The following is a 14,340-nucleotide window of genomic DNA, read 5'->3' as shown; positions in this document are numbered from 1 at the left end:
CCTTCGGCCCTTGACGTGTGCCGAGCAATGATCATCCTACTCAAGTCAACGTATCCACCCTATACCAGTAAGTAACCCAACAGCCCCCCCCCCCCCCCCCCATTAACCTTAAAAAAAAATTTAAAAAAAAAAAAAAAAAAATTTTTAATTTTTTTTTTTTTAATGACTTGGAGGGCCGCAGAAATACCTTTGGCGGGCCGCATGCGGCCCGCAGGCCGTAGTTTGCCCACCCCTGCTCTAATGGGTGTCCCTCGCTTGGGGGTCTCCCTTATTGGGAAATTCCTGGTGGAGGTCTCACTTATGGAGGTTGTCTGATGGGGGTCTCTCTTATTGGGTCATGTCTGATGAGGGTCTCTTATCGGTGTGTTCTTGTGGGGGTTCCTGGTGGGATCTCTCTTCTGGGGTTGTTTCTGGTGGGGGTCTCTTTTATGGAGGCATCGGGTATCCTCGTCCTGTGGGGGCAGGTGTGACCCATAAATTCCTGTGATGGTGGGGGGAGGGGTGGTGATGCGGAACTGCGTTACGGGAGGGAGACCGGCTACCAGATCTCGCTATGGAGCCCCCGCCCAAAGTGGCGACCCGATAGCAAGATTCACGACGGAATCCTTTGCAATCCCCACCATGCATAAATAGTGAATCGCCTCTGCATTTGCCCTCCTGGCATGAGTGCAAATCAAAGGCAGGAAAACATAGTCTCCCAAACAAAGAATTCCAGCCCATGAAGAAGATGGGTTTTAATGACAATTAGTGGTGGTTGTCATGGCCACTATTACTGAGACTAACTTTCAACACCATCACTGAATCCCCCATTAGCAACATCCTAGACGTTACAATTGACTGGAAACTGAACATAGAAACATAGAAAATACGAGCACGAGGAGACCATTTGGCCCTTCGAGCCCACTCCACCATTCATTATGATCATGGCTGATCCTCCAACTCAATAGCCTAATCCCGCCTTACCCCAAATCCTTTGATCCCCTGTGACAAAACATGCGCGAATCACTCTGGACTTACCTGGAGAAAGTCTAGGGTGATTCTCTGATCTGCAAGGGGCTAGCAGGGCCCCGGAGTGCTCCTCGCAGCTCCGGCTGCCGATACGGGGCCCTGCACTTCCGGTCGGGGGTCCGCGCATTCTCACGGCAGCGACCTGTGTCGGCCGCCCCGCGCGACATGGCCGACCCACACCGCGGACCGGCACCGGAAAAATAGGCCTCCCCCAGATTGCGCGTGCCCGCGGATCGGTGGCCCCCAATTAGTAGCTTGGCCGTCCTGGAGCCCCCCCCCCCCCCCCCCCCCCCCCCCCCCCCAGTGAGTCCGCAGCTGCGACGCCGACTGCTTGCCGGGTGGAACCATGAGAGAACCACACCCGCGGGACCTCGGCCAGCTGCACTCGGTGAATCGCCACGGGGGCCTCTTTCAATGGCCCCCGACCGACGCCGCGTCGACCGCGCAAGCGCGATTCCTGCCGATTCTCCGGGGACCAGAGAATCGTGGGAGCGGTGTTGGCCCCAATCTCGGATTTGACGCCCATTCTCGGCCCCTGCTGCGATTTTGCCGCGGAGGCTCTGAGAAAACATACAATGTTTTGGCTCGACGACTGCCTGTGGTAACAAATTCCACAGGTTCACCACTTTCTGGGTGAAGACATTTCTCCTCATCTCTGTCCGAAATGGTTTACCCTGAAACCTCAGACAGTGACCCACCATTGGGAACATCCTTCCTGCATCTACCCTGTCCAGTCCTGTTATAATTTTATAGGTTTCTACGAGATCCCCCCCTCATTCTTCTGAACTCCAGCGAATACAATCCTAACCGACTCAATCTCTCCTCATACGTCCGTATAAATACATCCACATAAATACTGTGGCTGCAAGAGTAGGTCAGAGGCTGGGAATTCTGAAATTAATAACTCAGCTCCGGACTCCTCAAAGCCCATTCACTTCGAAAAGGTACAAGTGAGGCATGTGGGGGAATTCTTTCCACTTTCCTGGGTGAGTGCAGCTCCAACAACATTCAAGACGTTCAACACCATCCAGGACAAAGCAGCCCGCTTGATTGGCATCCCCTCCACCACAGTGGCAGCAGAGTGTAACATTACAAGGCACTGTAGCAACTCACCAAAGCTTCTTTAGTAGAACTTTACAAATCCACAACCTCTGCCATCAGAACATCACGTCCTGCAAGTTCTCCTCCAAGACACATACCATCCTGACTGAAAATGATATTGCCGTTGCTTTACTGTCACTGGGTGAAAATCATGGAACTCTTGTCCCAACAACACTGTGCTTTTTTTCATTAACCAAACAAACTAATTGAACAACATATGAGATAAATAAAAAATGCAGGGCCTGATTCTTCGGTTCGCCAGCCGTCTTTTCCAGCGCGCGTGTGCCCGCCGGCAGCAGGATTCTCCATTCTCGCAGAGAAGAAATTCAAAGGAAACTTAAACATTACAACAAAATGTTATTAAAGGGTTGATAGCACACCCCAGTCCCCTGATGCCCGCTGGGCACAGAAGGCCTCGATGGTGTCGGCAGCCACCAAGGAGACGAGGCACCTAACAGCACTTTGTGGGTTCCTACGACACAGAGACGGCGGCAGTTCAAGAAGGTTGCTTACCATTACTTCCTCAAGAGCAATTCTGGGTGTGCAATAAATGCTGGCCGAGTCAGTGATGCCCACATTCCGTGAATGAATATGTTCAGTTAGAAACAATCGCCAAATTTTGTTTTTTTGCATTGATCTTGTCATCATTTAATGGCCATTACAAACTGTCCTTTAATTAACCATTTTATGAATAAAATGTTCCAGTATTTGCAGATCAGGAACTTGAGAGAACCTGTTGTTTTGGCAGGTCACCTGACCATGGAAACTGTGTTGTACATTTGGGATCAGTACATTATCGGCCTGGGTCAACCTTCTTACAACTGTATTCCGGCATTCTGCATGGCCTTCATTCATTTGCTACGAGAACATCTACAAATTTGTAAAACGGTATGTAAGAGTTGCCCTTCTGCTACCCAGTTGTTGCACAGTGATCTTCCGAACTTTACTGCCTGAATTGCATTAGGTGCAAAATGTCACCTCACACATTGGACAATGTATCAGATTTAAACACTAATGTTAATGGTATGCTAGTTATATTGTTAAGATACACAGGTGAAACACAAATTAAGTACCTAAAATATTTATAAATAGAGATTGCTGGGACACTGGGAGTGGTAAGTAGAGACATATGCAATGCTGCATTCCATAATTAAACCTATTATCGATCAAAGAGTTGTGGCAGGATTCTCCGTTCCTGAGACTGTGTTGACGCCGGCGCAGGATTCGTGGAGTTCTATGATAGCAAAACTGGGGGGCAGCACGGTGGCGCAGTGGTTAGCGCTGCTGCCTCATGGCGCCGAGGTCCCAGGTTCGATTCCGGCTCTGGGTCACTGTCCATGAGGGTAGGTGGATTGACCATGCTAAATTGCCCTTAATTGGAAAAAAATGAATTGGGTACTCTAAGTTAACTTTTTTTTAAATGATAACAAAACTGGCGGTGCACCAAGACCGATTCAATGACCGTTGAGGGGTGATGGAACCATCAATTCACCAGACACATGTTTCTCAAGCGAATCTAGGCTTTAATCAACTTACTTCAGAGCCAGCCTGTTATCTGTCGATGAACTCGTAGTGAAATCAGGCTGACTTTGGACACGGGTATTTATACAGCTGCACTAGGGGGAGGAGTCGTGGGCGGAGCCAAGGGTGGAGCCCAGTACAAGTTCCTGAGTGCTCTCAGCACTATTCTCCCTAGTGGTAGGATAGCGCCACTGCGCTTACAAAGACAGTGTGAATTAACATATATACATCTATATTACATTCCCCACATTCACTCCCTGCAAAAAAATCAAGTCCAGCGGGGGTGGTGGTCTAGTCTATAAAGTCAGTCTGTCCGGCGGTCGAATTGTCCGCTGAGATCTGGGTAGCACCGGGGTTGCAGTCTCTTGCGGTGGCTGGATGGGTGTAGTGTGCTGGGGTACGATGAGGGACTCCAGGGAGGGTTGTATCCGAGCTTCATACTCTCCTGGTTCGACTGGGGGCGCTGGGGGCTGGCCAGCGCGGGGGTGCGGAACTGGTGGAGCGAGCTCGTGCGCTCGGGACCACCAGGGGGCGGCAGCATGGGGTGTAGGGTGAGAGGTCCTTCTGTGGCGGTAGAGGGGGCACTGCATCCTGCGGGTTGAGTTCCAGGCGTCCAGGCTTGAGGGCCGATTCCATAATCGATCTTTACTGTTCTTAAGTCGATTAAATTGATGGAACCATCAATTCACCAGACACGTGTTTCCGATGTGAATCTAGGCTATAATCGACGTACTTCAGAGCCAGCCTGTTACCTGTCGATGAACTCGTAGTGAACTCAGGCTGACTCTGTACACGGGTATTTATACAGCTGCACTAGGGGGAGGAGTCGTGGGCGGAGCCCAGTACAGGTTCCTGAGTGTTCCCAGCGCTACTCCCCCTAGTGGTAGAATAGCGCTACTGCGCTTACAAAGACAGTGTGAATTAACATATATACATCTATATTACATCCGGCGGGTGCCAGGTCCCGGAGGGATACAGTGTCCTGACGGCCGTCAGGGAACTCGACGAATGCGTACTGGGGGTTGGAGTGGAGCAGGCGCACCTTCTCAACCAGGGGGTCGGTTTTGTGCGCCCTGACGTGTTTCCTCAGGAGTACGGGGCCCGGCGTCCTCAGCCATGCCGGAAGTGAGACCCCCGTGGTAGTGCCCTTGGGAAAAATGAAGAGCCTCTCATGAGGGGTCTGGTTGGTCGCCGTACACAAAAGGGACTTAATAGCGTGGAGCGCGTCTGGGAGGACCTCCTGCCACTGGGAGACTCTGAGCCTTCCAGACCGTCGCGTTCTCCCTTTCCACTTGCCCGTTCCCCCTGGGGTTGTAGCTGGTAGTCCTGCTCGAGGCAATGCCCTTGTCGAGCAGGTACTGACGCAGCTCGTCCCTCATGAAGGATGAACCCCGGTCGCTGTGTACGTAGTTGGGGAAACCAAACAGGGTGAAGATGCTATGCAGGGCCCTAATGACTGTGTGGGAGGTCATGTCAGGGCACGGGATAGCGAATGGGAAACGGGAGAACACGTCTACGATGTTTAAGAAGTAAATGTTCTTGTTAGTTGAGGGAAGTGGCCCTTTGAAATCAATCGCGAGGCGTTCAAAGGGCCTAGAAGCCTTGACCAGGTGGGCCCTGTCTGGTCTATAGAAGTGCGGTTTGCACTCCGCACAGATCGGGCAGTCCCTGGTGACCGCTTTTACCTCTTCGTTGGAGAAAGGCAGGTTTCAGGCCCTGATGTAGTGGGCGAGCCGGGTGACCCCTGGGTGGCAGAGGTCATTGTGGATGACTTTTAATCGGTCGATCTGAGCGCTGGCGCATGTCCCGCGGGATAGGGCATCCGGAGGCTCGTTGAGCTTCCCGGGTCGATATTTGATATCGTAATTGTAGGTGGAGAGTTCGATCCTCCACCTCAGAATTTTATCGTTTTTTATTTTGCCCCTTTGCGAGTTGTCGAACATGAAGGCAACCGATCTTTGGTCGGTGATGAGGGTGAACCTCCTACCTGCGAGGTAGTGCCTCCAGTGACGGATAGCCTCCACAATGGCTTGTGCTTCTTTCTCGACTGAAGAGTGTCGGAGTTCTGAAGCAGAGAGGGTACGGGAGAAAAATGCAACTGGTCTCCCTGCCTGATTTTACCTGGCTGCAAGAGCTACCTCTGAGGTGTCGCTCTCTACCTGGAATGGGGTGGATTCATCCACCAGCCACATGGCCACTTTGGCGATGTCCTCCTTGATGCCGTCGAAGGTCTGGTGTGCCTCGGCTGACAAGGGAAATCGTGTGGTCCTAAAGAGTGGGCGAGCTTTGTCCGCATATTGAGGGACCCACTGGGCGTAGTAGGAAAAAAATCCCAAGCACCGTTTGAGGGCCTTGGGACAATGAGGGGGAGGGAGTTTTAAGACTCCCTCATACGGTCCGGGTCGGGGCCCAGGACTCCGTTTTCCACGACATAGCCGAGGATGGCTAGTCTGGATGTGCGGAAAACGCATTTCTCCTTGTTGTACGTGAGGTTCAGTTTCTGTGCCGTCCGGAGAAAACGGTGGAGGTTGGCGTCGTGGTCCTGCTGGTCATAGCCGCAGATGGTGACATTGTCCAAGTACGGGAACGTGGCCCGCAGCCCGTACTGATCCACCATTCGGTCCATTGCTCGTTTGAACACCGAGACCCCATTAGTGACGCCGAAAAGGACCCGTAGGAAATGGAGGAGGCGGCCATCGGCCTCGAATGCCATGTAGTGGCGGTCCTCCGGGCGGATTGGGAGCTGGTGGTATGCAGACTTCAGATCCACCGTGGAAAAGAGCCGGTACTGGGCGATCTGGTTTACCATGTCTGCAATCCTGGGGAGGGGATACGCGTCGAGGAGCGTAAATCTATTTATAGTCTGACTATAGTCGACAACCATGCGGAATTTTCCCCCGGTCTTAACGACCACCACCTGAGCTCTCCAGGGACTATTGCTGGCCTCTATAACCCCCTCACTGAGTAGCCTTTGGACCTCTGTTCTGACAAATACCCTATCCTGCAGGCTATACCGCCTGCTACGAGTGGCTACGGGTTTACAGTCCTTAGTGAGATTGGCAAAGAGAGGAGGGGGGTGATTCGCAGCGTAGTGAGGCTGCAGATCGTGAGTGGGGGCAGGGGCCCTCCGAAGCTGAAGGTGAGGCTCTTGAGGTTGCATTGGAAGTCTAGGCCTAATAAGAGTGGCGCGCAGAGTTCGGGCAAAACGTAGAGTTTGAATTTCGAGTAACTAGCGCCTCGGATTGTGAGTGTCGCGGCGGTGCGCCCCTGGATCTGGACCGAGTGGGAGCCTGAAGCGAGCGCGATAGTTTGCTGCGCGGGGAAATCAGGGAGCGAACAGCGTCTTACCAGGTCTGGATGTATAAAGCTCTCCGTGCTCCCGGAGTCGAAGAGGCATGGCGTTTTGTACCCGTTGATATGGACCTCTGCCATCGAGTTTCGTAGATTCTTTGGTCATGATTGGTCCAGGGTGACCGCGCTGAGTTGCGGGTAGTCGGCGGCTCGATCAGCTGTGCTGGAGTGGCTCCGTGATGACTGCCCTCTGAGTTCATAGTCTAATTCGAATTCCTCCACTGAGTTGTCCGAGCGCGGAGATGCCGATTGGGCCCGTGGATCGCACGTGGCGGGCGGCAAGGAAGATGGCGTCCAAGATGGCGGCCCCCATGAGTCGCACGTGGCGGGCGGCGAGGAAGATGGCGTCCAAGATGGCGGCCCCCATGAGTCGCACGTGGCCGGCCGCGTGGTGGAGGTTTTCGAAGATGGCCGTCCCCATGGATCGCACGTGGCTGGAGGGGGCGGAGTCGGGGCATAGGCCGCAGCGTTTCGGGCCCCGCGGGGCTGCGAGTGAGGGGAGCGATTACTGCGAGTCGCTGGGGAGTTGGAAGCTGGGGCCCTTTTTGCAAGGCACACTCTTGCGTAATGCCCTTTTCGCCCGCAGCTGCTGCAGGTCGCGTTGCGGGCCGGGCAGTGCTGCCGCGGGTGCTGATTCTTGCCGCAGAAATGGCAGGCTGGAGCAGCATAGTGGCTGGCTGGGGCTGCATAGTGGCTGGCTGGGGCAGCATGGTGGCTGGGCGGCCGCGTAGCACAGGCCTGGGGGAGTCGCTGGTCGTGGGCCCATGATTGGGTTGCGGGGTCCGCGGGGAACGAGTTAAGGCTGCGGAAGGAGACCTCCATCGTGATAGCAGCTTCCACAGTCGTTTCTAAGTCCTGGGCCCCCTTTTCCAGCAGTCGTTGGCGCACATAGTTAGACCTGAGGCCCGCTACAAAAACATCGCGTACCACCAATTCCCTGTGTTCAGCCGCGGTAACCACTTGGTAATTACAGTCATTGGGCAAATTATTAAGTTCTGTTAGGAATTCGGCGAGTGATTCCGTAGGCCGCTGACGGCGAGTCGTAAATACATGGCAAGCGTAAACTTCATTAGTGGGCCTTACATACATTTTTTCGAGAACTGCTAGCGCTGCAGTATATGAACTGGCCGAGTTTAGTTGCGTAGAGATTCTGTGGCTCACCCTCGCATGCAGTAGACTTAGCTTCTGATCCTCTGTAGTTTCGGCTGTGCTCGCTTCGGCCAGGTAGGCCTTGAAGCACCGGATCCAGTTGGAGAAGATTTCTTTAGCCTCTGCATCCTGCGTGTTGAGTTCCAGGCTTGAGGGCCGATTCCATAATCGATCTTTACTGTTCTTAAGTCGATTAAATAAATTCACCAGACACGTGTTTCCGATGTGAATCTAGGCTATAATCGACTTACTTCAGAGCCAGCCTGTTACCTGTCGATGAACTCGTAGTGAACTCAGGCTGACTCTGTACACGGGTATTTATACAGCTGCACTAGGGGGAGGAGTTATGGGCGGAGCCAAGGGTGGAGCCCAGTACAGGTTCCTGAGTGCTCCCAGCGCTACTCCCCCTAGTGGTAGGATAGCGCTACTGCGCTTACAAAGACAGTGTGAATTAACATATATACATCTATATTACTTTCACCACAAGGGGCTAGCACCGGCACCATGTGGAACACAATTGATTCCAATGAGAAGCGGTGCGGGATTTGCCAGATTCGCGATTGACACTCAGGAAGCTGACAAGTGGGGAGCACGGTAGCATGGTGGTTAGCATAAATGCTTCACAGCTCCAGGGTCCCAGGTTCGATTCCCGGCTGGGTCACTGTCTGTGCGGAGTCTGCACGTCCTCCCCGTGTGTGCGTGGGTTTCCTCCGGGTGCTCCGGTTTCCTCCCACAGTCCAAAGATGTGCGGGTTAGGTGGATTGGCCATGCTAAATTGCCCGTAGTGTCCTAAAAAGTAAGGTTAAGGGGGGGTTGTTTGGGTTACGGGTATAGGGTGGATACGTGGGTTTGAGTAGGGTGATCATTGCTCGGTACAACATTGAGGGCCGAAGGGCCTGTTCTGTGCTGTACTGTTCTAAAGCTGCAGCCACATAGACACATTTCACTCCCCAAACACCATCCGAGCCAACAAGATGGCTGCAAGACGCACGGCCCCAAGGTTCACGATTCAGAACTGGAGACCCTGCTGGATGTCGTGGAGGAGGGGCTGCCATCCACTGCCGTTCGCCGGGACTGGACGCAGATGGCAGAGGCGGTCAGCGCCGTGGGCAACACCGTCCATACGGGTCAGCAGTGCTGGAAAAAACTGCACAATCTCCTCAGGGGGCCAGGGTGAGTAGCAGCACTGTGCCCCTAGCACCAACCCCCATCTCACACACCCGTAACCCTAACTCCCCCCCTCCGCCACCCAGAGGGTGATCGAACCACCACCCTGCACCACATGCCGGCACCCATATCAGCCGCCATGGAATGGTACCCTGGCCATTAGCTACCCATCCCCTTGGTTGCATGCGTCGGACTGACTCACACTGTGCATTTTCTCTGCTTCTCCCAATCCCCGCCCCCCCCAGAAGAAGACCGCTGATAACCACCGACCTAAGGCCCCTTACCGAAACAGAGCAGAGGAGAGGGCAGTGGACATGGTCGGCGCATCAAAGAAAGGGCAGTCACCGGGGTGAAGGTCGGTATCGGGTGAGGAATGAGACCCCGCTGGGTTGCAGTTCCCCATGGCATGTGTGTCATCAGCCCACCCCTCCCCCCCCCCCCCCCCCCCCAACACACCACCCTCACTCCCACACCGTCCCCACACCACCCTCACCACCCAGACCACCCTCACACCCCCAACACACCTCCACCACCACTACTCCCTCCTGGTTCTCAATGCAATTATGCTTTTTGTTTTGTGTCTTGGAGGAGCTGCTGGTGATGGGGCGGGCGCTTCTGGTGTCCCCTGACCCCAGCCACATCCAGAATCCCAGGTGTCGACCAGTGATGAGGACAACACTAACAAGGACAGGGGCTGTCTGCCCATATCCCAGGACACTGATTTCCCATCACAGCTCTCTCCAACACCCTCCACCATCCCAGAGGCACTCATTCGGTTGGGCACCTTAGTGAAGAGGCTCCCGGGGCACTATCTGGTGCACACCACACACCTGCTCCAGTGCAGCAGGTGGGGGTAGGATGGCCCGAGAGGGCGGAAGGTCGGCGGGCAGGCCGACCCCAGGGACTAGCTGCTGTCCAGAGACATTTTGGACTTCTGGATAGGACCATTCCATCGATTGTGGAGATGCAGTCACAGAGCCAGGGACTGCATGAGGGATTGTCGGCGAGCATCCAGTACCTGTAGATGCAGTTGGAGAAGTCCAACTATGTGCAGGAGCTGGTGCCGATCAACCAGGTTTAAACCCTTCCGGAAAGCAAATTATATCTTTTTAAGTTACCATAGCAGGTAGCTATAATCAATGGGTTTTTTACTGGAACAGATATTTTAAATAGAAATACAGAGACAGGTCAAAACACTTATTTTCTCTGTCTGAGTCCACAGCAGTCAAAACTGAAAGCGAAAGTAAAACAAAACCTCTCAGCCACAGCTCAGCTCCACCCATAAAATGACATCACTGCAGCCATGTGATAAGACAAAACCTTTCTTAAAAGCGTCACTCCCATGACTCCTCTCCCCAAAAAAAATAAACCATCAACTTTAAAAATGGTTTCATTTTTCACCCTTTCGCTTGCCCATTCCTAACACTTGACAATAAACATACATACATTTTCAAATATCAAAACAGGCAAACATTGATAATAATTCAGTCCATTTTAGTTCTTTGTCTTCCTCCATCGAACCTGCTTCCATCACATTCATCACAAAGCATTGGCTATCACGTTTTCTCGTCCTGCCACATGGTATACGTTTTAAATTATATGGCTGTAATAATAAACTCCATCGAAACAGCCTGGCATTTTAATTCCTGAATCTCTCCAAAAACATCAATGGATTATGATCAGTATCTATAATTGTTTCAGACGAATTGCCGGTAAAATGTTGCAAAGCCAGCATCAAGTTCAAAGTCTCCTTCTCAATTGTTGAATACTTCCTCTGTGATCATTTAATATTTCGGAAAAATATCCAATAGGTCGCTCTATTCCTTCATCGTCTTCTTGTAAGAGCACAGCACCTACACCCACATCACTCCTATCGATAGCTACCTTGAATGGTTTGGTGTAATTTGGGGTGGCCAACACAGACGCAGTGGTTAACACAGCCTTCAGGCCGTCACATGCCTGTTGACACTCCGCCTCCCACTAAAATTTGCCACACTGCCTCAGAAAGTCCGTCAGTGGAGCAACCACGCTGCTAAAATTCGGCACAAATTTACGGTAAAATCCACTCATGCCAAGAAATCTCATTATTTCCCGCAGTTTCGAGGGTATTGGAAACATATTAGCTTAGATAGAAGACTGGCTGACGGACAGGAGACAGAGAGGCGGGCTAAATGGGTCTTTTTCTGGATGGCAAGATGTAACTAGTGGGGTGCATAGATTGGTGGCATAATGAATAGTGAAGAAGGTTATATAAGATTGCAACAGGATCTTGACCAATTGGGCCGATGAATGGCAGATGGAGTTTAACTTGGATAAATGTGAGGTGCTGCATTTTGGTTTATCAAATCAGGGCAGGATCTATTCAGTTAATGGTAGGGAGTTGGGGAGAGTTACAGAAGATTTAGGGGTACTGGTTCATAGCTCCTTGAAGGCGGAGTCGCAGGTGGACAGGGTGATGTTAGGTTTTATTGGTCAGAATGCTGAATACAGGAGTTGGGATACCTTGTTGAAGTTGTACAAGACATTAGTCAGACCACACTTGGAATACTGTGTTCAGTTCTGGTCACCCTATTATAGGAAGGATATTGTTAAACTAGAAAGAGTTCAGAAGAGATTTACGAGGGTGCTACGAGGACTTAATGGTATGAGCTATAAGGAGAGGCCGGATAGGCTGGGACTTTTTCCCTGGAGCGTAGGAGGCTTAGGACTGATCTTATAGAGGTTTATAAAATAATGAGGGGCATAGATAAGGTAGAGAGTCAACATCTTTTCCCAAAGGTAGAGGAGTCTAGAACTAGAGGGCATAGGTTTAAGGTGAGAGGGGAGATATATAAAAGAGACCAGAGGGGAGATTTTTCACACAGAGGGTGGTGAGCATCTGGAACGAGCTGCCAGAGGCAGTGGTAGAGGCGGGTACAATTTGTTCCTTTAAAAAAGTTAGACAATTACATGGACAGGGTGGGTATAGAGGGATATGGGCCAAATGCGGGCAAGTGGGACTAGCTTAGTGATAGAAACTGGATGGCATGGACAAGCTGGGCCGAAGGGCCTGTTTCCATGTTGTAAACATCTATGACTTTATGACTTGAATTTCTCCTGGTCAGCACTCCTAGCAGGAGCGCAAAGTTCCAGCTATTCAATTCTTGTGGCAGCACTTCGTCTTTGAAACGGAGAATCCAGCTCATGGTTTGCAGCTGAAGTAACTAAGATTTGCCAAGAGCTAAAATGGTCTCACCAAATAGTGTGATATTACACCTATATTAGAAACCTATGTCAATTCAGAAAGATTTCCAATTATGCAACGCCCAACATCACAGAGAATCTGTTCCAAAGTGATATCTGAATGTTTCTGTGCACAGACCATTTATGAACCACTGGTTAGACCACTTAATGCCGAGTTATAAGAGTAGACCATCAGTTCCTTGAACCAATGTTGCCATTCAATTAGATAATGGCTAGTACTGAGATAGATTAAGAAGGGGACGTGGGCGGATGCCCTAGAAAAGGTGAACTCCTCCTCTTCGTGTGCGAGGCTTAGCCTCATACAGTTTAAGGTACTGCATAGGGCTCATATGACCGGGACAAGGATGAGCCGGTTTTTTGGGACCGAGGACAGGTGTATTGGGTGCTCAGGGAGCCCAGCAAACCATGTCCACATGTTCTCGGCATGCCCAGCGCTGGGGGAATTTTGGAAGGGTGTAGCAAGGACAGTATCGAGGGTGGTAGGATCCAGGGTCAATCCAGGCTGGGGACTCGCAATATTTGGTGTCGCAGTGGAGCCGGGAGTGCAGGAGGCGAAAGAGGCCGGTGTTCTGGCCTTTGCGTCCCTAGTAGCCCGGCGGAGGATTCTTCTTCAGTGGAAGGATGCGAGGCCCCCAAGCGTGGAGGCCTGGGTCAACGATATGGCGGGGTTTATTAAATTGGAGAGGGTGAAATTTGCCCTAAGGAGGTCAGTGCAGGGGTTTTTCAGGAGATGGCAACCATTCCTAGATCTCCTGGCAGAACGGTAAAAACAAAAGGTCAGCAGCAGCAGCAACCGGGGGGGGGGGGGGGGGGGGGGGGGTTTGTCTCTTTGTTTTTGTTTTGGGTTGAATATCTGTTTTTTGCCAATGACGAGCGTTAATTTATTGTTTCTCTTTTGTATATACGGGGGGGGGGGGGGGGGGTGTTCTGTTCTTTTTGTTCTTAGAATTTTCTGTTATTGTTTTCTTTTTTGTGAAAATGTGAAAATTTGAATAAAATTATTTTATTCAAGGAGTGGGCACAGCGCTCACTCCTTTCATTGATCCCTCAATATTACACCAGGGGTCTTTATATGTCATAGAATCCTGATTAACAGATCGAAACAGTGCTTCCACTTGAAACAGACAGCTGCCTAAACTGCGGAAGGCCCCAAGAAAAATGCAGTGACATGAATTATTCCCAATAATGAATGTTATGAAAATCAACCTTGAAAATGATTGAGAGTGTTACTCACTTGAATGAAATAAAGATGGACGAGCTATGATTTTGGATCATAACCAGCCTTCTTTCCCAGCCAGGTGAGGTGGAAGTGATGCTAAGATCCCACGGTCCTGCATTGACAACTCAGCAGTTTCAGAAAGTGATTAAACAGCATTTCTACACAAACCTCTACAAGAGATTAAACAAGCAGGACTCGGAAGTAGTTTCACTCCTGGATCCAACAGAGGGTGAGTTAACATGCACTTCATAAAGTTATGTCTATTAAGTTTTACTGAACAAAAAAGTGGTTTGTCTGTTGTGCAATGAATGTCAGAAATTACATCCTATGTGGTAATGAAAAAGGTCAAAAATCCCTCCTCATTCTGTCTGCAGCTTTTAACATATTTTACCATGCCATCCTTGTCCAATGCATCCACTGTTGCTCAAATGGGTGCAACAGCACTCACCTGGTTCCATTCTTATGGGCGGCGCAGTAGCACAGTGGTTAGCACTTTTGCTTCACAGCACCAGGGACCCAAGTTCAATATCCGAACAGGCGCCGGAGTGTGGTGACTGGGAGATTTTCACAGTTACTTCATT

General features: G+C 51.1%; 1 protein-coding gene across 6 annotated transcripts in view; it reads left to right on the top strand.

Moving 5' to 3' along the window:
- The window catches only part of LOC119975199, a 109,853-nt gene that overhangs the window by 72,044 nt on the left and 23,469 nt on the right, over nt 1-14,340 (top strand). For 5 of the 6 annotated variants that reach the window (XM_038814810.1, XM_038814811.1, XM_038814809.1 and 2 more), the window contains 2 exons: nt 2,858-2,997; nt 13,835-13,988. In XM_038814810.1, coding sequence (XP_038670738.1) covers nt 2,858-2,997; nt 13,835-13,988 — 294 coding nt within the window. Of the gene's footprint in view, nt 1-2,814; nt 2,998-13,834; nt 13,989-14,340 lie in introns of all 6 variants that reach the window. The other variant, XR_005462678.1, reaches the window with a different exon arrangement.

This window comes from Scyliorhinus canicula, chromosome 12 (genome assembly GCF_902713615.1).
Source record: "Scyliorhinus canicula chromosome 12, sScyCan1.1, whole genome shotgun sequence".
Taxonomy (NCBI): Eukaryota; Metazoa; Chordata; class Chondrichthyes; order Carcharhiniformes; family Scyliorhinidae; genus Scyliorhinus; species Scyliorhinus canicula.
Note: the sequence above shows the minus strand (reverse complement) of the source record. Positions and strands in the feature narration are given on the sequence as shown.